Genomic DNA, 27,487 nt, shown 5'->3' with positions numbered 1-27,487 from the left:
GCATAGAAGATTCTTTTTACCAGTTGCAGAAAATCGTTGCATTTTATTGCTGTTATACCTAGCTTGTTATATTGAGCTTCAAAATTTGCATTAAGCAGATTTTTTTTTTTTTGGCCCTTCTTTCACAAAATGTACACCACCTCTGCTTCACATCTTCTGTCTACTGATTTATTGTGCAGGCTTACCCCCAATATCTGGCCGAAGCTTATTGTCATATCCTTGAAGTAAGGAGTCCAGTATGTGAGTTACATCCCCACCATGAATCTTTGGTGCAAGGACCCATGTTTTATTCACAGTTAGATCTTCATCATCCTCATCATCTGCTTTATCAGCTCTACGGTTAGTGAATTTAAAAAGAAAAAAAAATAAAGAGAGAAGAAAAAAGAAGGTTAGGTAAAAAAAATATCATCTCAACAGTGAAACTAAATACACAAGAGGTGAGGAAAAACAACTGCTAAAATATTGAACATGATTTAGAATACTTGATAAAGCTCCAAATGCACTCTGGTGCCAAGAGAAAGTGGCAGGACCTTATTAAAAAAAAACCCAAAACAACAATAACAACAAAACCCTCAACATTTTGGTTTATGGCAGTAGAGAGTATAAGCTAACAAACCCGTGGAGAGAGGCATTAACACATCACCCAGACAGAAAAACTCAAGCCACAAGTCAAAGCTATAAAAGCAGCAGCAGACATCCTTTTACTGTCAGCCTTTTCCTGGTTTAAAACACCAACTGTTATCCCCAAGCTTTTCCCTACAGGTGTTTCATTTCATTTCATGGTGCTAACATTTCTAAGGGATGCTTAACCAGGGTAGAAGATACATCTTGGTGCCAAGAACAGGAGCAGAATCACTTCCCAGTATCCTCTCTTCTAACCATAGTAAGGCATGAAACATTAGAACATTAAGCAGTAAGACTTGCATACTTATTCATTTCCACTCAAATGTCAAGCAAGCAAACCAACATTCATAGAATGCTTTGGCTTGGAAGGGACCTTAAAGATCATCTAGTTCCAAACCCCCCTGCCAAGGGCAGGGACACCTTCCACTAGCCCAGTTTCCTTAAGTCCTGATCCCACCTGGCCTTGAGCACCTCCAGGGAGGGGGCATGTACCACCTCCCTGGGCAACCTGTTCCACTGTCTCCCCACCCTCACTGTAAAGAATTTCTTCCTAATCTCCATTCTAAATCTGCCCTCCTCAAGCCTCAATCCATTCCCTTTTGTCCTATCTCTACAAGCCGTTGTAAAAAGTCCTTTCTCAGCTTTCTTGTAGTCTCTTTCAGGTACTGGATGTACTGGAAGGCCACTCTAAGATCTCCCTGGAGCCCTCTCTTCTCCATTCTGAACAGTCCCAACTCTCTCAGCCTGTCCCCATAGGCGAGGTTCTCCAGCCCCCTGATCATCTCCATGGCCTCCTCTGGACCCTCTCCAGCAGTTTTGCGTGTGTACAACCTAGAGTTAAACTGCTGCACCATTCCTTTCAGTTAAGAATAACCTTTTTTTTAGCTACCTGTTTTATCAAGATGAAACAAACATGCAAGGAAAACACTTCCACTTTCATTTGTTGCCTACCTTTTAATGAGATAAGCTGCAATATGTAGTTAATCACTAAGTCATTAGGAAGAAATTGCAATACCTTGATTGTGTCTGCAGATTCGCTCAGAGAGCACCAAAAGGTCAAAGAATGCCTGGATGGAGTTTTCCTTCCATTTGAATCAAACAAATGTGGACTTCAGCATTCCTCCAGCACTAAAGTTTCCAATCTCTATTACTCACCCAGCTTATTTCAGGGAACTGCTGTGGGCTTCAATTCAAGCAGAGTGCATCAGACTGATAGCGGCATCCCTGACAGTTACACAACACATCTTCAACAAATGGGCACTGGCTAGCAGTTATTACAGGATGCATGCAATCCATATAAACCACTTCTTATGGTAACATAAGCCCAGGCATTCCAGTAAAAGACAGCAACTGAATGACTGTCCTTTGTACTAATTTGTGTTGCACACTACACCAAAACCAAAACTGTTGCTGCTATATCATTAGAAAGGGACTTCAGGGCTTCTAAATGACACAGACACACTGCTCTCAGAACTAAGGGTGGGATTTTTTCCAGTACGTTTATCACTGTATCACAGTACATTTGTGATGGTCTTAAAACCATCACAACATTAGAAGTTGGAAGGGATCTCAAGAGATCATCAGGTCAAACCCCCCTGCCAGAGCAGCATCACTTAGGGGAGTCTGCACAGGAATGCATCCAGGTGGCTTTGGAAAGTCTCCAGAGAAGGAGACTCCACAACCCCTCTGGGCAGCCTGTTCCAGGGCTTTGTCACCCTCACTGGAAAGAAGTTTCTCCTCATGTTGAGCTGAAATCTTCTATGTTCAAGCTTGACCCTGTTGTTTCTTGTCTTATTACTGTGCACCACCAAAAAGAGCCTGGTCCCCTCCACTTGACACCCACCCCTCAGCTATTGATAGACATTGATCAGATCCCCTCTCAGCCTTCTCTTCTCCACACTAAACAGCCCCAGGGCTCTCAGTCTCTCTTCACAGGGGAGATGCCCAAGTCCCTTAATCATCCTCATAGCTCTCTGTTGGATTCTCTCCAGCAGGTCTCTGTCTCTCTTGAACTGGGGAGCCCAAAACTGAACACAGGATTGCAGGTGTGGTCTCAGCAGGGCAGAGTAGAGGGGGAGAAGAACCTCACTACACCTGCTGCTCACACTTTCCTTGATGCACCCCAGGATCCCATTGGCTCTGTTGGCCACATTTCCTCCATGTGTTACACATGGAGACTACACCTTCAGGAGGAAAGGACAGAAAAAAAATCAGGAAAGGACATGGATGGAGTACATGTGCATGGCTTCTATCACATTCCTTTGTAGGAATGCACCATACCAGCCTGTATGCAAAAGACCTTGCATCACCTCTCAAATAATACTGAAAATCAAGACTAACACTGCTGTGGAAAATGCTCAGTGGTCTTGGCATGCCTGCTTCATTTGGGAAATGCAACAGGGAGTTTGCCACAGCTCAGTAGGTTCCCAGAGGAACCTACTGCAAACAAGTTCCTGCAAGTTTCCTACTTGCAAACAAGTTGCAAGGGTCTATTAGAGCTGAAAGTAATATGCACTCTAAATACAAGGTTCCCTAGCAGCTTCCCCTCTAACAGTCTGCAAAGTGTTTGCTTTCCTTTAAGTTGAAATGCACCATAAAATACTTGGTCTTTACTGCATAGACATTATAGAAATGTCAGATATGAAATATTTAACATTTCCCATTAGCAGGATCCGACTAATAGAAGCATTAAAAGAAGGAAAAAACTAAGTTTTGGAACCATCCACTCTTTTTCCCTCAAAGCTACCTACTGCCAAATCTTTCATCTTTCATTACCATGCAGCTTTCTTTAGTCCATATTTTTGGTCTGCTTGCTCTTTATGTCATCTGATTACTATATAAATGAGCTTATGGTTGCTAAGAGTGCAGAGGCAATGCTACTCTTTCCCCAGGAGCATTAAGATAATGAGCAGCAAAACTTAATTTATAAGCAGCTGTCTATGGAAAGGGACATGCCCATTACAAAACTGACCTTTTCTTCCAAGCCCACTACAAAACTGACCTTTTCTTCTTCTTCTTCTTCTTGTCCTCCACCCCACAAACAGGAGAAAGCATGGTGAAACTGCCAGAGTTCACAGAATCATTCAGGTTGGAAAAGATCCCTGGGCTCAAGTCCAGCCATTGACCCTGCTCTAGGAAGTTCACCTGTAAACCATATCCCCAAGCACCCAGTTCTGCACAGAATCTCAGGACCAGCTCAAGTGTTTGTTGAGAATTTGAAGTGATGGGGACACAGTTCTGTCCTACTTTAGTGTTCTCTCCACGTTGTTATTAAGAGCAGCACAGACCTAGTCAAAATGCAAAGTACAAGAAGTCAGACCTTCCCCACCTAAACCCAAGAGGAGATACAATCATGACACCTTCACTCACAGTCACTTGAATATCTTGACATTTTGAAGAGTTCTTAATTTTATTTATAGATTCACAGGACAACTCTGATGGAAAAAGAGATCATGGGAGGGCTCTAGACCAGTCTCCTGCTGACAGCAGGGCCAGCTCTGAGGTCACAGGAGGCTTGATTCACGTTGGCTCTCCAACTATACAACATCTGAGTAACCTGCTCTCCACATCTCTCTTTTCCCCTATTTACTGTACTTAAATAAACTTGAAATTAACAAAAAAAAACCAAAACAAAACAAACAAATACATTTCAAATTTTCACTTTCTGCCTTGCTTGACTGCAGGACCTCTGGTCCTCCTCCAAACGTAAAAGTCTGAATTATAAATAGGTATACAGCCCAGGACACTGATAGCTCACAGAAAGGTATCAATAATTCAGTCTCAGAGGAAGAGGGAAAAATTCCATCCCAATATCCCAGAGGTTTTCCAGTCACTACTAAGCAAATTGATTTCAGGAGGCACTTTTATTAAAGGCAATCTTTCTCTGGGTCTGACAAGAGTCTTGGCTTAAAATGCACATTCCCCACTACTTACACAGAACCATCTCACTTCATCTAGAAAGTAAGACATGCTGAAAAAAGTTTCAACTGCTGGAAGAGAAATACACAAGGCTTCCATACCAGTACACAAGGTTAACCAGAGCATGTGGCTCACTAATCCATTAGCTAAAGCAGCACAAACAGAAATTAGTATCATAGAATCAGCCAGGTTGGAAGAGACCTCCAAGCTCACTCAGTCCAACCTAGCACCCAGCCCTATCCAATCACCCAGACCATGGCACTAAGTGCCTCATCCAGGCTTCTCTTGAACATCTCCAGGGTCAGTGACTCCACCACCTCCCTGGGCAGCACATTCCAATGGCAAATCTCTCTCTCTGTGAAGAACTTCCTCCTACTATCCAGCCTAGACCTTCCCTGGCACAGCTTGAGACTGTGTCCTCTTGTTCTGGTGCTGGTTGCCTGGGAGAAGAGACCAACCCCCACCTGGCTACAACCTCCCTTCAGGTAGTTGTAGACAGCAGTGAGGTCTCCCCTGAGCCTCCTCTTCTCCAGGATAAACACCCCCAGCTCCCTCAGCCTCTCCTCATAGAGTTTGTGTTCCAGACTCCTCCCCAGCCTTGGTGCCCTTCTCTGGACACCTTCCAGTACCTCAACATCTCTCTTGAATTGAGGAGCCCAGAACTGGACACAGCACTCAAGGTGTGGCCTGACCAGAGGTGAGTACAGGGCAGAATAACCTCCCTTGTCCTGCTGGCCACGCTATTGCTGATCCAGGCCAGGATGCCATTGGCTCCCCTGGCCACCTGGGCACACTGCTGGCTCATGTTCAGCTACTATCAACAGCACCCCCAGGTCCCTTTCTGCCTGGCTGCTCTCAGCCACTCTGTCCCCAGCCTGTAGTGCTGCTTGGGGTTGTTGTGACCAAAGTGTAGAACCTTGCACTTAGCCTTGTTAAATCTCATCCCATTGGACTCTGCCCATCTGTCCAGCCTGTCAAGGTCCCTCTGCAGAGCCCTTCTACCTTCTAACAGATCAACACCTGCTCCCAGCTTGGTGTCATCTGCAAATTTACTGTTGATGGACTCAATCCCCTCATCCAGATCATCAATAAAGATACTGAACAGGATGAGGCCCAGCACTGATCCCTGGGGGACACCACTAGTGACTGGCCACCAACTGGATGTGGCACCATTCACCAGCACTCTCTGGGCCCGGCCCTTCAGCCAGTTCTTGACCCATTTCAGAATGAATCTGTTCAAACCACGAGCTGCCAGCTTTGCCAGGAGCTTCTTGTGGCAGAGTGTCAAAGGCTGGAGGAACAAGACCATCCCTGTTCTATACAGGGAAAGGACTTAGTCTTACTCTTTCTCTTGATATCTTACTGACCTTTTCAGAGATGACTGATTGTGATTAACTCATCTAGCTACCACCATCCTATCTTTTAAATTCTTCTTTAAAGTATGCTCAAGACCAGTGAGCATGCAATAAAGGCTGCAATGCTGATGGCACCCAGTGCTACACTTCTGATTCCTAAGCCATAGCCACTGACACGCAGCCACAGGACTGAGATAAGAAAGAAATTATGCTGGTTGGGAAAAAGGAAGTGACCAGAATACAGAGAAAGTCTTCTGTACTCTCTCCAGTGCAGAGCAGAGCACACAACACTTGCCAACTTGAATTCTCAATCTGGATGTTTCTTGGGGAGTTGCATAAAGCTCCCTCAAAAGACCACCTAGACACAGGAAGACAACAGGACAGACACTGTGGACATATTAATTTCTAGGGGTCTGGAACACTGATCTTTGTCTTCCTAAAGAGATTTGAACTACCCTGTTTTTCAAAGGTAGGAATCTCTTCAGATTTCCACTCAGCAAGATCAGTTGAGATGATCTCTCAGGATCTAACCTATGTTCTTAGACAATATTCTTGAAGGAATTATTCCCTTTGGAAAACAAGGTGGTTCAAAACTCTTGACTTTACCTGAGTCTCTATGCATCTCACTTTGTGAAGTCTAATTTTTTCCTCAAGGATTTGCAATAGGGTAGAAGGAAACACAGAAGAGAGCAAACTTCAGTCCAAATCAGAAGCCAAAATGTTAAATTCAGGTAGAGAGGTTGATCAAATATCAGCAACAGTTAATCTTTGCTGAGCACCTTTTTACTTCTTGCAGTCATAAGCTCACAGGATGTTAGGGGCTGGAAGGTACCTCTGGAGATCATCAAGTCCAAACCCCCTGCCAGAGCAGGACCAGAGAATCCAGCACAGGTCACACAGGAACACATCCAGATGGGGCTTGAAAGTCTCCAGAGAAGGAGACTCCACAACCTCTCTGGGCAGCCTGTTCCAGTGCTCTGTCACCCTCCCAGTGAAGAAGTTCCTCCTCATGTTGAGGTGGAACCTCCTGTGCTGGAGTTTCTATCCATTGGCCCTTGTCCTATCCCAGGGTGCAAGTGAGCAGAGCCTGTCCCCTCCCTCTTGACCCCCAGCCCTCAGATATTGATAAACTTTTATTAAATCCCCTCTCAGTCTTCTCCAGACTAACCAGCCCTAGGCCTCTCAGTCTCCTCATAGGGCACATGCTCCAGTCCCTTCATCATGCTGGTAGCTCTCCATTGGACTCTGTCCAGCAGATCCCTGTCTCTTCTTGAGCCAGGGAGTCCAAATCTGGATGCAATATTCCAGGTGAGGTCTCACCAGGGCAGAGTGGAGTCAGACAAGATTCATGCCAATTAGCTCCATTCTCACTTTATCAGCAGCACTGTCTCCTATCTCCCATAACTCCAGGAAGGAAAGCAAACTTGAAGAGAAGTTATTTTCCATCCTAAGTTCATTGAAAGGTTATTTGTTACACACAGACTACACAACTTGATCCTCTCCCACTTAATGTAGAATGTAATTTTCCCCAACAAAGCTCACTCTGTCTTTTTCAGAATGTCTGGAGAGCCAATTATTTAGAATAAAAACATGAAATCAAACAAACACACTTCTGTTCCATGGCATGAAGCTCTTTTACATCTATTAGTGAAGGTGGTCATCCCAATTTTAATGATTTCTGTAAATGAGAGAACTCACTTCTTAACACGCTGCTTGTTCTAACACTTCAGCCAGCCCCATAAACAGTAAACTGCATGTATACAGTTAACAGTAATTAGGCAAAAAGAGCCCTAATTATGCTCTCTGTCCTTCAACTAATTTGAGACATTGCCATGACTAATAAATCCCTGAGCACACCAGACTAATGCCTAAATAAAGTCTTTTCAACATCAGGCAACACACTGATCTTCAGACATGAACAGCATAGGTCTTTGTTCTCCTTTAAAGATGAGGAAAAACCAATCAGATGAGCTTTAAGTTGCAATTAACTCGTGTCAGGCTATGTAATGAACTGGGAAAAGAGTTGATACAATGAGAGTGCTCCTCCTGGTATGACCATGCATTACATGCAAAAGTGGAGCATAGGTGGGAGTATTGAAACACAGCTAAACCCCAGGTACCTATTCCCACTCAACACCCCCAAGGGTACCCAGTCCTCCAAGAAGGGTTGATTTATGAGGAACCTGCACAGCTTCTGGAGAAGCAGCAGAGACTGGGCAGGGAACATTAATTATCTCCACCAACACTTCATGGTTACACTCAAGCAGCTCAGCAGGGGTGAGGTTTAAACAATCCTACACAGCAGCTTTGTCTGTTGGGAAGTAATCCTTTCCCTACAAGGAATACAAAGATGCTCATTTAATAACCAAGAAGGAAAGTCAATGTGTCAGATAATTTCTGACATAGGAACATAGCATTTCCCTTCTTCTCTTACATATGCAAATGAAAGCAGTAGGTTGAGTGAGTTCAGCCAGCTGAGGATCTTCTCCAACACCAGCCACAAGCAGCTGCTCCAGGATTTTTTACCAACAGAAGGATGTTCCATGCTTTAGAACAGTGGACTCCTAAGACAGCTGCTATTCACTGGCTGCAATTCCTGCTATGTATTATATCTATGTCCTTTTTCTAAGTATAATACAATTTAACCTTTATCTTCCAATACTTTCAAAATAAACAAAATTCAGACTGGATGTGAGGAAGAAGTTTTTCCCCATGAGAGTGGTGAGAGCCTGGAATGGGTTGTCCAGGGAGGTGGTTGAGGCCCCATCCCTGGAGGTGTTTAAGGCCAGGCTGGATGAGGCTCTGGGCAGCCTGATGTAGTGTGAGGTGTCCCTGCCCATGGCAGGGGGGTTGGAACTGGATGATCCTTGTGGTCCCTTCCAACCCTGACTGATTCTGTGATTCTAAAACCAAGCTATTTCTCTTAACTTTCAGACAAAAAAAGGTAATATCTCCTAAATTGCAAACATGGGAGATTACTTTACCAGCACCAATACAGCTCCAGAGTTTGTCAAAACACTGTATTTAACCAGAAAATGCTTCCTAGGAAGTCAGTTGAGGCAAACAAGGTTTCCAGGGAAGTTTTTCAGGGAAAGCTTCCAACCAATCAGACCTCTAACCAGATACTACTTTACTCCAGAATATCAAGCATGATAAGCTTGTATGATGTGGTAAAGAAGTGTATTTTATGGCTCCATCAATGACAATTTGGAGGTCATCTGACCTAGCCGGATTACACACACACAGAAAAAAAAAATACCTGAAGCATCACTAAAAAACATGATGACTGACACCCCAGCATCCAGAGCTGCTGGGACAGAGGCTGGTGATGATTCTAATTCAGAAGGTAAAAATAAAACAAAATAATAAATCAAGAACTTAGGCAAGTGTAGGAACCAAAGCATAGAACCAGGTGTAGATGAAAAGCTCACACCTAGAAGGATGCTAAGTTTCAGCAGTACCTGAGACAGAAGAAACTTCTTTACAGAGGGAGCAAAATGCAACTGCAACATAGTAGGAACCAGTAATTACTCTTCTGTCAGCAATTCCAAACATGTTTAAATATTTCCTTGGGTCTCCCCAAGAATAGAACCAGGATAGATGAAAAGCTCACACCCAGAAGGATGCTAAGTTTCAGCAGTACCTGAGACAGAAGAAACTTCTTTTTTAGAGGGAGTAAAATGCAACTGCAGCGTGGTAGGAATCAGTAATTACTCTTCTGTCAGCAATTCAAAACATTTCCTTGGGTCTTCCTAAGATAAAACAAGAACCACAGACAGACTTGTATCCTTCAGAAGTTAAAAATAAAGGACTGGGACTCCTGCACATACACACTCACATAGAATCACAGACTGTTAGGGGCTGGAAGGGACCTTGAAAGATCATCCAGCCCAACCCCCCTGCCAGAGCAGATCACACAGGAATGCATCCACAACTTAATTCTTTTCAGTAGCAGAAAGAGCAGCAAGACCACACAGTCACGATTGTTAGAATAGGACCCAACTATGTTTTTCTCCAGAAGATTTTCTTGGAATCTTACTTTTGTTGTTAGCTGTCAGTAGTGGATGGTTTAAACATCCCCCAAGATTTACCTTCCCAACTTCATGGCTGACTTCATACTCATCAGTCCTATACCATTTCTGCAGAAATGAACACTCTTTTGCATCCCATCATCGCCTTCTTCACTGATAGGCTTCATTCAGTACACAAAATATCTGAGGAAATAAATCAGCCTAACTGCAAGCACAGAAATGCAGCTACTGAAACAAAAAGTCTCCAGAAAGCATAACTTGCTCTTCTTAATCCAGTGGGATACAGCCACTGATGTATTTCTCCTCCTTCAGCCATCCTAAACTAGTTTCGAAACTTTCTTAGCATAATTCTCTTTTCTCTTCTCCCTACCCATTCCATCTCAGATGCTTTTGTCAATCTATCTCTCCCTCCTTTTGCCTTACTAGACTTTGGTATATTTTTTTGTGTTATAAAATGAGAACCTCAAAAGTTCCAGGGTTTTCTCTTTCCCTTCAAAAAAAACCCCAGCATTTCATAAAGAGCCACAAGGATGCTTAGGGGACTTGAGCATCTCCGCTGTGAAGAGAGACTGAGAGCCCTGGGGCTGTTTAGTCTGGAGAAGAGAAGACTGAGAGGGGATCTGATCAATGTCTATCAATAGCTGAGGGGTGGGGGTCAAGGGGAGGGGGCCAGGCTCTTTTCAGTGGTTCACAGTGATAAGACAAGGAACAATGGGTTCAAACTTGAACAGAGAAGATTTCAGCTCAACATGAGGAGAAATTTTAAAGTGAGGGTGACAGAGCCCTGGAACAGGCTGCCCAGGGGGGTTGTGGAGTCTCCTTCTCTGGAGACTTTCCAAACCCACCTGGACGCATTCCTGTGCAGACTACCCTAAGTGATGCTGCTCTGGCAGGGGGGTTGGACCTGATGATCTCTTGAGGTCCCTTCCAACCTCTGATATACTGTGAGACTGTGATAAAAATATTTCTCTCTCCTACTGAAGTCTGTTTTACTTATTCTCTGCATATATTTTTCCAGTAAGCCCACCATATACTGTTAGGTTAACTCTTCCTCTGGCTACACATACTGTCTTGTGCTCTTTCCCTTTTTTAATCTCCTATTTATCTATCTATAATTTCCTGCCCTGTTTACCCTTTCCCTTCTCCTGCCTGAGTTTTTAGTAAATTTAGAATGGAAAAGTGTGAGAAAATAAACATATACAGAAAGAAACATTAGATTTTAGGGATAAGCTACACAAAGAAGCTCACTTAGTATTAAATAAGTAAAGCTTTGTGTAAAAGAGAAAAGAACAATCATAGCACTAACAGGGTCACAGAATGTTAGGGGTTGGAAGGGACCTCCAGAGATCATCAAAGTCCAACCCCCTGCCAAAGGCAGGGCCACAGAATCCAGTACAGGTCACACAGGAATGCATCCAGATGGGGCTTGAAAGTCTCCAGAGAAGGAGACTCCACAACCTCTCTGGGCAGCCTGTTCCAGTGCTCTGTCACCCTCCCAGTGAAGAAGTTCCTCCTCATGTTGAGGTGGAACCTCCTGTGCTGCACTTTCTATCCATTACCCCTTGTCCTATCTCAGGGTGCAACTGAGCAGAGGCTGTCCCTTCCTTCCTGACAATCAGTCCTCACATATTTATAAATATTTATTAAATCCCCTTTCAGTCTTCTCTTCTCCAGACTTTAGCTCTCTCAGCCTCTCCTCATAAGGTAGTGCTCTACTCCCTCAGTCATGCTGGTAGCTCTCCAGTGGACTCTCTCCAGCAGATCCCTGTCCCTCTTGAACTGGGGAACTCAAAACTGGATACGATATTCCAGGTGAGGTCTCACTCAGGCAGAGTAGAGGAAGAGGAGAACCTCCCTGGATCTGCTGGACACACTCCTCTGAATGCATCCCAAAGATAAAAGCAGAGGCACCTGCTGTTCATTCCACAGACCTAAAAGTGCTGCCTATATATATTTGAATGTTTAGACCATCAGACTTGTGCTACCTTAACCCATATCACAACCATCAGGTGATCAAGCTCTTCTGAGTCCTGCAGCTTTGAAGAACATCTCTGAGAGAGAAATTTTCTCTCCCACACAATAACTTAAGTACAATTATCTTTAGTCCCAGCAAGACCCTCACTTAGAAACATGATCACATTTCTTATAAAATGATTTCATAATCTCATTTCATCTCATAATCTCATTTCATTTTATAATCTCATTTCTATATGATCTCATTTCTTATAAAATGATCTGTGGTACCTGATACCACAAATGCTACTCTGAAACAGAAATGACTGAACACTTCATAAAGGCACAACCTGACTGCAAAGAACATCTAAGAGAGGGGAATTGTTGAGGTTAAGAACAGCTATTACTAAAGATCTGTTCCAGAAAATAAAAAGAAAAATAACTTTGTTCCAAGACCCACACAAACTGCTGTCCCCCAAAACAACTTTCAGATAATGCTACACACTACTTGAAACTACCACTGGTCAAATTTGTTATTACTTCAAATGGCTTTTAAAGATCTGAACAACATTATTATCTGAGCCCAAAGCATCACAGATGTTCTTTATCAGTCAGTTTTCTCACATAACACAGAGTTTATCTTCCCTCCTTGACAAGTCAGCCAAATATTGATATACTCAGGCCAGTGGAACTGCTGCCTCTACTCCTCCTATCCAGTTGCAGTCCAGAAAGCAACTGAAAATTTTCCTCACATCTGTCCACCCAAGTACAGGTAATTCTCTGTTCCAGTTCAGAGCTGCTGGACTCTTAGACATATTCACCGTGATTAGTATCGTGATAGCACTTTGGGAATTTTATTAAGAAAGGCATGTTCCCCCCTATATTCTTCCCAGTTTCTTAGACCTGATGAAAACAAATACCTGTGTCTGCACCCTTCTATGTTACGCAATAGAGAGAAAGATTCTTGCACAATGAGATAGCAAACCATACCAAAAGAAACCACAAAAACCACACTCAAAAAAACAACCAACCAAAACAAACAAAAAAAAAAAAAAAAAAACAACACCAAGCTGTTTCCTGCTGTTTTCCACATAACCATGCAATCTAGAAGGGATCTTGGAAAGCTGACTTCTACTCACAGAAGGGCCAACACTGAATTCAGCCCATGATGCATACAGAATAGTCCAGTCAGGTCTTTAAAAATGCCATGGACAGAGATCCCACAACCCTCACTGGACAGCTTGTTCCACTGCTAAATTATCAACCCAGTGAATGTTTATAGCTAGCTGGGATTTCCTTGTTGCAATTCATCCCCATTGTTCTTGGAGTGCTGGTGGACAGCAAGTTCTGCATGGAACAACAATGTGCTCTTGTGGCCAAGAGAGCCAATGGGATCCTGGGGTGCATCAAGCAAGGTGTGTCCAGCAGGGCTGGGGAAGTTCTTCTACCTCTCTACTCTGCCCTGCTGAGACCACAGCTGCAATCCTGTGTCCAGTTTTGGGCTCCCCAGTTCAAGAGAGACAGAGACCTGCTAGAGAGAGGTCTTTTCCAACCTGGTTAATTCTGTGATTCTGAATGCTCTGAGCAGTTCCTCTATGCCAGGCAAGCAAGGAAACAGGACACACTTCTCAATTCTCTTTCCTCACATCAATTACTCCACATCCTGACTGGAGACTTGCAGTATGTGTGGTGTGTTTTGTCGTGGCTTACCAAACCACTGAGGTAACTCAGTGACTGCAACAGTCACAGAACCTGAGCATCTCTTCCTCTCTTCTGAGAAAATCATTGCTACAACATCTTAAAGCAGTTCTTTTGCCTAAGGAAGTGCTTGAGAAGATCCATTATCTCCAGTAAGTAGGTCCTTACTTTGTTCTAGTCCAAACATCTCTAATGCAAGCTGAGGCCATTATGCCAACTATACTTTAATCTTAGAGATCAAGAGCATTTTGTCATTGTCACTTTTTGAGACACACACACACACACATATATATATATATATCCTTCTCTTATAAATGCCTTCTAAAGGAAAGCCTCTCAGTCACTGCATGCAATGAAAAATAAAATTTATCAGGAAGATAAAGTGGGCTTTAGGATAATCCACATTGCCTTGACTGCAACTTAAGTCTAAACCTACTAAAATTCTTAGGGAGTATTTCAGATGGATTTGAATGAAACCTAGAAATAGAAGCTGGTAAGTCTTATCTGCTCAGTTGGTTAAGTTTTATCTTCAGAGTGGGTTTTGGCCAGCCCATGCAATCAAATAATTAAAATGTAAACAGCCATAGTCTGCTGTTCATCCAGACCAAACATCAGGAAGATTAAGAGAACAGAAGATAAATAATAACAATGGCAAATCATAAAGGCTAAGTGCATACAACAGAGAAGGACAAACTCCATTAAATAAAGGACAAAATATTCCCCAACCTGATGAAGAAGGACATGGTGATGAAAAGACATGACCACTTTGGACATCTGGAGTGTGTCCTAACTGTGGCAGTATCAGATCTGGCAGTTGCAGAGTAGAATCAACACACAAAGACTGGCAGATAAATCCATGTGCCACATGTCAGCACCCTAGTCAAGAGACTGCAGATCTCTTATCTATACTGGACTGATGAAAGCTTAATGGTCATCAAGTTCAGAATGAACTGATCTGTTGTTGAAGGGTTAAGTGCCTTAATCCAAGAAATCCTTTCCACAGTGGAACTAGACTTGAATGCTGAGAACCACAGCCTCAATAAAAAGCAGTTACCCTAATTAAATGCCATCCCACAGTCCCTGTAACAGTCATCACATTGCAAAGTCAACTTCATTAGACTTCTACATGAAAACACCACCAGCATCTCAAGAAACATATGAAATGAGCTCTCCTTTATAAGACATTTTCAGTCATTTCAGCTGCTGGTATTCCAAGATATTAACATGAGCATTTCATTGAAGATTTCCTTCTAAATCTTCAAGTAACAAGAAATCCACTACAAGTCTTCACACAAACAAGCTTATTTCATAGACTCATAGAATCAACAAGGTTGGACAAGACTCAGAGATCATCAAGTCCAACCTATTCCCCCAGCACCTCATGACTAACTAAACCCATGGATCCAAGTGCCACATCCAATCCTTTTTTGAACACCTCCAGGGATGGTGACTCTACCACCTCCCTGGGAGCACATTCCATGGCCAATTACCCTTTCTCTGAAGAACTTTCTCCTCCCCTCCAGCCTAAACTTCCCCCTGCACAGCTTGAGACTGTGTCCTCTTGTTCTGGTGCTGCTTGCCTGGGAGAAGAGACCAACCCCCTCCTGGCTACAGCCTCCCTTCAGGTAGTTGTAGACAGCAATGAGGTCTCCCCTGAGCCTCCTCTTCTCCAGGCTAAACACCCCCAGCTCCCTCAGCCTCTCCTCACAGGGCTGTGCTCAAGATCTCTCCCCAGCCTCTTTGCCTTCCTCTGGACACATTCAAGTGTCTCAATATCCTTCTCAAATTGAGGAGCCTTCCAAGTTCTGGAAGTCTCAGACTCCTTCCACAGGAGCAAATAAATAGATACAGACTGAACTGAAGGAGCAACAGATAGACTGAAGCAGAAAGAGAACCAGAGACTTGCACTGAACCATAATTGCGGCATATAGGTGAATCTGGCTTAAAACCCCAGGAAAGGACATACAAATATGAAGTCAGGGAATGATATGTCCCCAGGAGAAATATGGTGAATGGGTTCTACTACAATTTTAGTCTAACTTTCATTAGGCAGTTATGGGCTAATCCCAAGGTCAATGAAATTAATGAATAATTGTACAAAGAGGTGAATGCACTCCTCCATGAGAGCTAATGTAAATACCTAAATCATGTCATAAAAAAGCCTGCTGCCTCTCCCTCTCTGCAAGCAAAATTATGCCTTCTCCACTGTAATTTATTGTGTATTAAATAGAACACCTTTTTTTTTTTTTCTGTGACAAGAGTAGTCCACCTCTCATCATATGGTGACTAAAATTTATGACTGTCACAGGTGTTCCCCAGTGGATGCAACCTGCAGGCCATCAGCTGGATGGCCATCAGTGATGAAACAGTGTCAATGGCACAGGCCCACAGCTCACCTGCATCAGGTAGGATACAATCCAGTGCTGCATCCAGCTCTGCTGCCCTCGATGCAGGAAGGACATGGATCTGATGGAGAGGGTCCACAGGAGGGCCACAAAAATGATCAGGGGTCTGGAACATCTCTGCTCCAAGGATGGGCTGAGGGACATGGGGGTGTTTAGCCTGGAGAAAAGATTCCAGGGAAATCTAATAGCAGCCTTCCAGTACCTGAAGGGATCCTGTAAGAAGGCTGGAGAGGGACTGTTTACAAAGTGATAGGATGAGGAGTAATGGTTTGAAATTAGAGGAGATGTCTTGGGTGACAGGTTGGTCTTGATGATACTTGAGGTCTTTTCCAACCTTATTGATTCTGTGAGATTTAGACTGGGTGTTAAGAGGAAATTCTTTACCATGAGAGTGGTGGAACACTGGAACAGTTGGCCAGGGACATAGTTGAGGCCCCATCCCTGGAGATATTCAAGGTGACAGGGCCGTGGGCAACCTCATTTAATGGAGGATGTCCCTGCTGATTGCAGTGGGGTTGGACTAGATGACCTTTGAAGGCCCCTTCCAACCCAAACCTTTCTATGATTCTGCATTTGATGGTTGTGTGCTGGTAAACTCAAGTACCTTTCTCCCCCAGAGAAAGCACTGAGGATACTTTTATTTTGTAAAGTTATCTCCAAAATGAATTCTGCCATGTAAATATATAACCTGATTTCAGCTGGGTTAATGTCATTTTTTTTTCCCTAACAGCTGGTGTAGTTATGTGTTTTGGATTTAGTAAATTATTTTATAATAATTTAGGAAATAATGTAATAATAGTAAGTAAAAGTAATAATTTAGGAAATAATGTTATGAACATACTGATGCCTTTAGCTGTTGTTAAGAAGAGTCCTAAGACAAGAATTCTTCAGCTTCTCATGCCCTGCATGCAAGAATGCTGGAGGGGCACAAGAAGTTGGCAAGGGACACAGCCAGGACAGCTGACTCAAGCTGGCCAAAGGAATATTCCATACCATACAAAGTGGTGGGGAGAATTGGAGAGCAGCTGGGTGGTGCTTAGCTGCTGGCTGGGGTTAAACCATGACAATATATCAGACAATTAATCTTAAAATATAAATGAATAAATAAAAATTGTTATGAATTACAGTGACAGAGTTAGCTGCCTAAATTAATACACAACACTACAATTCTTTTTTCCTGCTATAAATTTCATCCAGCTGTACTTTATTCTGAAAGATAAATTGGACCATAAAATTGGATCAGTAATAACAAGACTTAATAAGTATAAAAGTTGATCCTTCATGATGCAATGCCTTAAACAACAGGAAAAGCCTGTTAATTGAAAGGACTAACAATCCATTTAAGACCTCAAATTAATTTCATCCAAAGGGGACATATCTTGTTACCTCAGATCTCTGTTCACTGTTATCTGCCTTCCTGAAAATAAGAAAAACAGCTGCATATAAATTTAGAAATACAGAGTTAGCCATTCATACCTCATCATCAGAAATTAATGCATTGACATGGAAAAGGATTTAAGGACCAAGGCAGAAAGCAAAAGAAACCTTAAGTTAGACTGGAACACTGCTGGAGGCTGAGGCAGCAGGATGAAGTAGTAGCAGGGAAGTAATATAATAATGAGGCTAATGTTTGTATAGCCCACCCATTTTTAAGGTCTGTTCTTCAAAGAAAAAGTGGGAAGTTTTTATAGAAATGGTTAGACAAACATTTCAGCATTTTCTGAATAAACGTAAGTGGCTCAGTTTACTTCTCCAAGAGGAAAATGTAAGCTGCTACCAAGCTGCCTCTTAAATCATATATACTGGGGAAATAATTCTAGGGGTAGTTAGTATGACTGTAGCATGGGTACATCTGATTCAGCAGAAGTTTCCACTCTGCACAGAGTTATCTCTGATTGTGACCCATTTGTCTAAAGCTTCCATTCTGGACTGGATCATTTGTCCTGCAACGACTGCTAGGCACAGAATTGCACTGCAGCTTCTCATCTCCTGACAGATGAAGAGGTTTCTCCAAGCTGATAATCTACAGCATACTATGAAACACTAGGCTGAAAAGAGAAAGACAGAAGGATGTTTTCTGACCAAAATGTTGATTGCTTTGGGAATGAGGTGCTCTGAGCTCTTGTCAAGGCAAAACCTGGCAGAGGCATACAAGGGAAAGAAGAGTTTTGAAGAGTAGATGGCTATAGACCATACTCCATTGCTGGAAGTTCAGCTGCAGCCATGGATCTGAACCCTGTGGTGGGTTGAAATTCCACCACCCCCCAACCATAAAATTGCCAGATCAGCTCAGTTTAAAGCAATTGAAGCTGTACTTACAAGCAGAAGTACAATCTAAAATATGAAATGCAATGAATGTGTACCAAATATACAATATTTGCACATAGTTACAATTGATAAACAGCACAAGAACCCCCCCCCCGGACAAAACCAGGGGGTTACCAGCAGCTTTTCCCTCCCTGCTCCCTTCCCTGCCTCCTGTACACAAGGCAAAAAAAAAGAGAGAGAAGAGCAGAAAGAAGGCTGTTGGTACTTAACCACAACAAAGAACACAGCCAAGGTCAGCAAGCTAGCAGAAGCAGTATCTACCAGAGCAGAGGAAGCAAAAAGAGAGAAAAAGTTAGTGTACACAACTACCTTTATGTTAGATACCAGGCCAATGCCATTATTTAGACCTTATCATTATTTCCCCTTCTACACCCAATGGCAATTTATTCACATTCTATCACTTTCTGGTCAAAACCTGTGGAAGCTTTCTAGGCATCAGCCTAAAACTACCACACACCCTGAAGAACACCAGAGGCATGAACCAAAACCTGGATTTCCTCACAAAGAGATGGATGTGGGATCCAGGAGCTGAGGCAGCTGTAGCAGGTAGCATTAGGGATAGGGGGGGAGGGAGGGGGGGTGGAAACTAGCCTTTTCAGCTAGCAGAAGGCAGGAGATCTTTTGGCTGGAAGCCAGAGAAAACTCAGACTAGAAACACTGTACAACACTTCATCGATTCCTCCTCATCAAATCTTTATGCAGGGACTTAAAACACTTACACTGAAGGAACAAAACTGATGCAGATACAAGATAAATGTGCCAGCTTTGTTTGTTCTGATATCAGTCTGGATTATCACAACAGATCCTTCTGGATTGAGCATCCACCCATGAAAGTGTATTTTAGAAACTATTTCATAGAATCCTAGGATCATAGAATTGTCAGGGTTGGAAGGGACCTCAAGGATCATCCAGTTCCAACCCCCCCTGCCATGGGTAGGGACACCTCACACTACATCAGGTTGCTCAGAGCCACATCCAGCCTGGCCTTAAAAACCTCCAGGGATGAGGCTTCTACCTCCTCCCTGGCTTCTACCACCTCCCTGGTAGTGTCTCACCACCCTCGTGGTGAAGAACTTCTTCTTCCAACATTGCCATATCACTGAGATTTCCTTCTTTGAAACAGATTCTGTCCTGGTGAACTCCAGATGACTTTTCTAGTCTCTCCTGTTACCTTTATTAGTTTGATGCTGTTGCATGATCTACCATTTTAAGTTTAGAGATGTTAGAACCAAGTTCTTGTACAGGTTGCAGGCCACTGAACTCATCACATTACTTTCAGCCTTATTAAAAATGTTTGCATGTGTGAAAATGCAAAATTGGGACTTCTGTGTCCTCTCCAGGTTAATTCCATTGCATGTGAATTACTCTTTGCAAATTATTACCAATCAGAGAAAGGGGTTAAGAAATCAAAGTCTGTGTCACTGTCATCCACCATCCTTTGAAAGGTTCCTGTCATGCTCTCATTTGTCATCACCACTTCTCTCTGCTGCTCCTCACCAAGCAAGTTATGATATTGTTATTTTACACAAGTAGATGCTCAACTTAGCATGCAGTGCAAGAAAGTCTTCTGATGGTAACTAAAGGTACTACAAAAATGCCTCTGTGCACCTTGGGAGATGCTGTTCATCTTTGCTTTTGTGTGAGCCCCCCCCCATACACATTGACTTTTGAGGGTATGCAAAAATGATAGCACAAACCAAGGCAATCCACTCTCAAACAGTGGATATGCTAAGTCCATTTGAGTAGCCCTACCCCTTGACCATAAAACCTGGGTGTTGCATTCCACCCAGATAATTACTATTCCTCTACAGCTTCAAAGAGAAACCACAGACCTTCCAACCCCTTTGTAACTGACTTATGTACCCAGAAAAAAAAGTTGACAGAAGTCAACAAATGACCTTTTCTGCCCACCTCAGGAAGGCTTGGATTGGTAGCAAGGGTATTCTTATTTAACATCAGGCACAGTGAGCAAACAGAAAGTTAAAAGTAATTGAAAATTAAGTTCAATTTTGTATGAGAGCTTCTTTATTTTTTCTTTTTTTTCATTATAGATTGCCATAGTCTGAAGGTTTCCTTCAAATCCACAGTGAGTAAACTGTGTGCAAAGAACACAAACATTTCTCAGTATTTATGTCTTACTAAACTTTACACTACCCAAAGAAAACATTAATAAGCTTCTAATGAAATCAACCATCTCTCAAAGCACCAGGACTGCTAAATAACAAGTTCTCTTCACCATCACATCATGAACAAAGCACACAAGAATAAGGATAACAACAAATAAACACCACAGATGTTCAAATGAAACAGTAAATCACCATTACCAAGCCTTAAGGAACCCATAGTGTTATGACAAGCTTAACACTGATCCAGGAATTTCCATGAGGGGAAAACGTAGGCCATGTTACAGAAGGATTTTCCTAAGAGATGCTTTGAAATGGAAAAGAAATCATTAGTTGACACTTGTGCCTGCTGACAGCTCCATTGAAATGGAGCATTTAGAATTGCCTTTTTTAAGAAAGTCAGGTTACAAAACTAAAAGGGAATCATAGAATCAGTCAGGGTTGGAAGGGACCACAAGGATCACCCAGTTCCAACCCCCCTGCCATGAGCAGGGACACCTCACACTACAGCAGGCTGGCCACAGCGTCATCCAGCCTGGCTGCAAACACCTCCAGGGATGGGGCCTCAACCACCTCCCTGCACAACCCATTCCAGGCTCTCACCACTCTCATGGGGAAGAACTTCTTCCTCATGTCCAGCCTGAATCTCCCCACGTCCAGCTTTGTTCCATTCCCCCCAGTCCTGTCACTACCTGATAGCCTAAAAAGTCCCTCCCCAGCTTTCTTGGAGCCCCCTTCAGATACTGGAAGGCCACAGGAGGTCACCTCAGAGCCTTCTCTTCTCCAGACTGAACAGCCCCAACTCTCTCAGTCTGTCCTCATAGGAGAGCAGCTCCAGCCCTCTGATCATCCTGGTTGCCCTTCTCTGGGCACGTTATGGCCAACATTAAGTACAGCTTACAACAGACTGTTAGGGATGCTGACCAGCACCTACCATTTAGAGCAGCATAAATTAGAAGAAATTACAGTTGTGCTCCACCTGTATGCTTAGAACCAAGGAAATAATATTAATTAAAGTTGTCAGCTCTTATGCTCTCCCTATGAATTATCTATTTATTGGAGTCCAGCAGGAATAGTGGGTTTGCTGAACACTGAGGACTGCAGTGACTGCTGGGGAGTTTACCTTGCACATACCTTAGAGGAGGGCTCACAGCCCAATATCTGCTATGGAAGGGATGTCAGATATTGACAAAGTTGTGACTCACAAAGTTACATCAAGTTCATTCACCATTGCAGCCTGCTTGTGCTACCTGTAGAGAACTGGGTGGGGGAGGCAGGGTGGAAATGGTTTATGGGACAGACTTGAACTGCAATGAATCCCTTTGGTGAAGGAAGTTTGGTCTAATGCCATGGTACAGCTTTTGGGGCAGTGCATTGAAAGGATAAACTCTTGGTTGGACTCAGCTCCCAAAGTCCTTGCCTAGGTTTTGGCTCCACTTGTTACACCTGACAATAACTTGACTCACACTCAGCACAAAGCACTGTGTCTATAAATGCACACTGGAAGTGATGCAATTTGCAGCCTTGTAAAAGTCTGTGCTGAAAAGGTGGCTTGGCTCCTGCAAGATGTTTTTAGAAAAGCAACCAGAGTTGGTGCAACCTAGGCTGTTCTTGAGAAAAGCATTACTTCAGTGGTTTAGTTTGACCTCATAGGAAAAGCTTGGGCTGAAACTACAGAAAGGCACCCAAAGAAGGAGAAAAAAAAAAATATTTCCATCCTACTTTGTGGCAGGCTTCTAAAGGGCCCTAGAGCCCCAGACCCCTCTGCAAACATCCCTGAGTTAAAATGCACTACAGACCACAGAATCAGGATCTGAAAAATAGTCCATTTGTGGTCACTTAAAACTAAAAATTTAAATTAAATTAAAAAGGAAATCTACCTCCTAATCACCATTCCACCATTTCCCTTAGCAGCCTCCAAATGAAAAGCAAGCCTGAAGCTGATTCAGATACATGAATATCTACACCAAAGGTTCCATTTTATCTGAGATGTTCTGAAACACAAAATAATGATGTAAGTTAGGGGATTGGGTTTTTTCCTTCACTGAAGACCTCTTACCAACTTATTTACAAAAGCTGATGTTAATGAGACGTATACATAATAATCTATACCTAATCCTGTAATCACAACCACACTTCAATAGACAACAAAACCAAAAAATACATTTATTTTTTTTTTTAAGCTGGTCCTCCTCCTTTGTAACTAAGTCTTTGAACTGATAAATTAGCATGCATATTCTTTTCTCTCTCAAACCACTTGATAATTTCTTTCATACCTGAGGTACAATATGTTCATTAAGAAACATTCTGAAGATGCACAGCTGCACTAGTTATAATTTCCATCAATGTTTTTGAAAAAAAAATATATATTTCCATAACATAAGCAAGGTTTTAGAAGACACAGATTAAGAAAAGCATAATCAGTGAGTGGTGTTTCTGAGTAGGGTAACACAGAAGACATGAGTTGAGACAGCACACTTCACAAAGATTGATAAATCACCATTTAGTATGGGGAAGGGGTCTAGAGCTTCACATACTTACAAGAAAACGTTTACTAGACTTTTAACTTAATTTTTAAGCCAGTCTTTATACTACCCATTGGGTATGGCCTCTTGAATGATAATTTGGTCTGTCATTACACAGAACACCACACTGAGCCACAGTCAAATACCCTTTCAGTACTGCTTTGTGATTTTTATGAGAGTATAACCTGTGGAATGGCTCACATTAGCTCTGAATTATTAATAGGGATGAATGACTAAATTGCTTTCCGTTGTTATGGGTACTAATAACACATCTACACAGCAATGCCAAACTGGTGTTTCTTCAGAGCTCTACAGATCCGGGTCGTAACTCTCCCTTAAAACGCACGTTTCCAACTTCTGGGACTTGAGCAGCTGCCTGGCACCACCCCACGCGTGGGCCCGGTCCCCTTGGCGCTGGCGGTGCGGTGCACGATGCCCCACTGCACGGGCAGCACGGTGAGAAAGTGCCGGTACCACGGGCAGTGCCCCCGCGTTACCACCAAGCGCCGGACCAGTCTTCTCCCGAACAGCCACCAGCGCCGCAGCCGCTCGCCAGCCCAGCTCCAGCTCCAGCTCCAGCTCCGCTCCCAGCTGCTAAGCAGCCGCGCAGGCACCGCGGCAGAAGGTGCGGGCGCGGCGGGAGCCGGTTGCGAGGGTGCAGCCTGCACCGACGGCCCCCCGAGGGGCTGAGGGCTTCTCTGCTAGCTGGTGTACTCCGGCCCGGCCCTCCGGGGCGGGGGATCGCCGCGGTTTTCCCAGCAGCGAGCTGAGCCCGGAGTGCCCAACTCGCCCAGCGACCAACTGGGATACGGCCGAAGTTTTACTTTGCCGGTGCCGGTTTCCCCCGCAGCCTCCCGCAGCAACCGCACTGGGAGCACCGGGACCTTTTAAGTTTCGCGGCGCGCAGCACGCCCCCTTCCTTCCCCTGTTCCCCTCCCCAAACCCGTTCCGAGCCCACATCCCCTCGACCCCCGAGCTCAGCCCGGGGCACAACGCGCAGGCAGCCGAGAGCCAGCGGCAGGGCGCGGGCGGCCGGTGCCGGGGTGCCCGCGGTACTCACCCGCTCCCCAGCCGCACGGTCAGCAGCAACAGCAGCAGCCGGGCCCCGCGGCGGCTCCAGAGGGGCGCGGGGCCCCCCCACGCATCCATGAGGCTGAAGGCTCTCTCCGTTCCCCGAGTTTTCTCCGGAGAGGATGGGGAATAGCGACCTTGCCAATCCCACCGTGTGTCCCCCCCACCCCCAAACACACACACCGGCACACGGCAGGCAGAAGGAGGGGTAGGAAGCGGGGCGGGGGGGGAATAAAATAAACCACCCAAACAGGTAGGAACCCACTCTACAAGGAGCGAGCAACTCGCCCAATAGGCTCATCAGGTTGCCCCATAAATTATCCTAAAAACTGCTGGGCGAATCAGTCCCTGACAGAGGCGGAGCCTCCTTTACTAGAAGGGAAACATGCTTGAGAGAAAGGGTGGCATTGATTTGCTATTTCCTCCAAAGAGGGAAAATAATGCCGTCTTACCCATACAGAAATATGCCGAGAGAGAAAGTGATAAGCATCTATTTAAACTACGTATCTACGGATATTTAAATCTTTTTTATCTTTAAAGCCACTCAGAGATCTGCTCGCAATCGGAGCAGCAGCCCCTCGGTCCTGCCAAGTGGAGACCCGCAGGCGGGAGGAGAAGCGACGGGGGACGTGCGCGGACACCCGCGGAGGCTGCGCGGCGCCGCGTCCGGCGCGAAAGCGATTCTGGGGAGGGCGGCACCAGTTGCAGGGGCAAAGAGGGACCCTCCAGTCCCTCCTCCGTCCCCAGGAGAAGGGGCTCAGTCCTCTAAACCGGGTCCCTAAAGCCTGCTGGAGGCAGGCGGCGTGCTCGGCAAAGGCGCAAGTGCGACGGCGAGAATTCCGCGCAGCCACGCAACAAGAGTGGTGCAAAACAGGAGGCTGCGGGCGGCTCTACGCGGCCGCGGAGCGCCCCCGGGGGGGAAGGGGGAGGAAAGCGGGCGATGCGCGGTGCTATAAAACGCACAAGGCTTTGCTGCAACATTCAAAACGCTCTGCTCCCTCCTCTTCTTGTTTCCTCCCTGCTGCTCCCTCCCTTCCTGCCTCTCTCGGGAGAGCTACGGGGGGAAGTAGCCAGCCCTCCCCCACCAACCACCGTTACCATCACCCCAAATCCCCCACCAAAACGAAAGCCGAGGCGGGAGAACCAGCGGCAGCGGCTGCCGCTTTCCCCGGCGGTAGGGATAGCCAGATACATCTCGGCGGGACTAGCGCTTAAATAAAATCCTTGGCGTGGCTTACAGGGTCCTGAATCTATCCCCTGCCCAATTCCCTGGCCCCGGAGATGCCACTGCTTGCAGCTGGCTTATGGGGCACTCCGGGAGTAACCTGTGCTGCATAAAATACCAAATCGTTTTCTAGCCATCCTCCTCCTCCTTTGAGCGAAGATGTAAGTGCACAGAACTGTAAATAAACCCTCTTTCCGTGGTGATACTGATGAAAGGCAGTGGTTTGGCTTAGGTTTTCCTGCTACTTTACACATCATCTGGTTATTATTTTATACATACAGCTTACAGCTGCTTTAACGGTTAAAGAAACTCAGCATGCCTCAGAGAGCTGCAGTAGATTAAGTGAAAAATTCAACGACTTGAAAATTAATAGCCAGTCCTGGGGGTACTGGCAGAAGGTAAAGGCACATATTATTGTATGACCTGAGGTCTCTTTAGTGGTGGATTAACACAGCAGGCAGGGTCCTGCCATGATGAGCTCAGAGGAGGAAATATGCATTTATTACGGAGTAAGTGCAGTAGCAGCTTCCCTGATGCAGCTGGTGGCACTGGCTCCCAGGAGCAGGATTGCTGTCCCCTTCAGCAAGAAAATAAGCACAGCCTGTCCCCAAGTCCCTTTCTCTCTGGGAAGTCCTTTTGCCCTGAAAAGAGCCACAGTCCTTAGGTTTATTATGGATCGATCTGCCAAATTGCCTGCATTTCACCAAATGAGCAATGAACTCTTCCTCTGCCTTTGCATTCTGATGTTTATGGAGCCCTTAAAACTCTTTACTAGTCTATAAAATTTCGTCCTGTCACTAAAATATATTATGTCATTATTGTGACAAGTGAGGAAGTTTCACATAAGAGTAGTTTCAGAATTAAAAAACCCTCTCAGTTCTACATGAGCAGTTTGGAGCACCTCTTTAAAAGCACTCGAGATTGCACCTCTGTGTAGTAGGTCCAGCAGCTTGCTAGCACTGAAAGAGGTGAAGGACTACAGCTAAAATGACAGGTAGCTCAAACAAGTGACAAAACAAAGCTTTTTCATTTTCATTATTTAAAATGAAATCAGCACCAATGATGTTTCTCAAGCAACATGAGACTAAGGGCGAGAGCAGGACAAGCTGGTTTCAGGTAGTCCCAAATCTGACTTTTTTTTTTCCTTGTGCTTTTATGTAAACAATAGAAATCCATCCTTCTCAAAACTAGAGAAGAATCTCTTTCATGAGTGAATAAAATACTACAGGAAAATAGGTCTAAAAATGTTGAAAAGCAAACAGGAAACAAGAAATACTAAAATTTTTTAACTGCCAGGGGAAACCTCGGATTGTCTGAATTCCTAAGGACAAAAGAAGCCATAAAGGAAAACTGCAAAATGGAATCAGGAAGTCACAGAGTGGTAGGCAAGGTCACCTAGAACAGGTTGCACAGGATGGAGTCCAGGTAGGCTTTGATTCCAGAGATGGAGATTCCACCACCACTCTGGGCAGCCTGTTCCAGTGGTCCATCACCTTCAGCATAAAGAAGTTCCTCCTGTTTAGATGGAACTTCCTATGTACAAGTTTGTGCCTGTTACCTCTTGTCCTGTCACGGGACACCACTGAAAAAAGACTGGCCCCATCTTCCTGACACCCACCCAAGTATGTCATAGACTCATAGAATGCTTTGGGTTGGGATCATCTAGTTCCAAATCCCCCTGCCATGGGGCAGGGACACCTTCCACTAGCCCAGGTTGCTCAAGGCCTCGTCCAGCCTGGCCTTAAACACCTCCAGGGAGGGGGCATCCACAGCCTCCCTGGGCAACCTGTTCCAGTGTCTCCCCACCCTCACTATAAAAAATTTCTTCCTAATCTCCAATCTAAATCTGCCCTCCTCAAGCCTCAATCCATTCCCTCTCATCCTATCAGTACAAGCCCTTGTAAAAAGTCCTTTCTCAGCTTTCTTACAGCACCCTTCAGTAATGGAAGGCTACTGTAAGATCTCCCCAGAATCATCTTTTCTTCATGCTGAACAACCCCAACTCCCTCATCCTGTCCCCATAGGGGAGGTGGTAGAGGCATGGAATAGTTTGGGTTGGAAGGAACCTTTTAGAGGCCATTTAGTCCAACCCACCTGCAATGATCTTCAAAAAGCATGCACATGTGATTTATGTGAGTGCATTTGGCTGGAACACAAATCATAGAATGGTTTGGATTGGAAGGGACCTTCAAAGGTCATCTAATTCAACAACCTCCCCTGCAGTGAGCAGG

General features: G+C 44.5%; 1 protein-coding gene across 1 annotated transcript in view; it reads right to left on the bottom strand.

Annotated features, from left to right (window-relative positions):
- The window catches only part of GABRG1 (gamma-aminobutyric acid type A receptor subunit gamma1), a 68,838-nt gene extending 44,729 nt beyond the window's left edge, over positions 1 to 24,109 (bottom strand). Inside the window, exons 1-2 of the mRNA XM_054382798.1 lie at positions 24,021 to 24,109; positions 186 to 334 (exon numbers count right to left, since the gene is read on the bottom strand). Coding sequence (XP_054238773.1) covers positions 186 to 334; positions 24,021 to 24,109 — 238 coding nt within the window. The remainder of the gene's footprint in view (positions 1 to 185; positions 335 to 24,020) is intronic.
- Positions 24,110 to 27,487: the final 3,378 nt, after the last annotated feature.

The sequence above is a fragment of the Indicator indicator genome, chromosome 8 (assembly GCF_027791375.1).
Source record: "Indicator indicator isolate 239-I01 chromosome 8, UM_Iind_1.1, whole genome shotgun sequence".
Taxonomy (NCBI): Eukaryota; Metazoa; Chordata; class Aves; order Piciformes; family Indicatoridae; genus Indicator; species Indicator indicator.
This window is presented reverse-complemented; position numbering and strand designations above follow the sequence as displayed.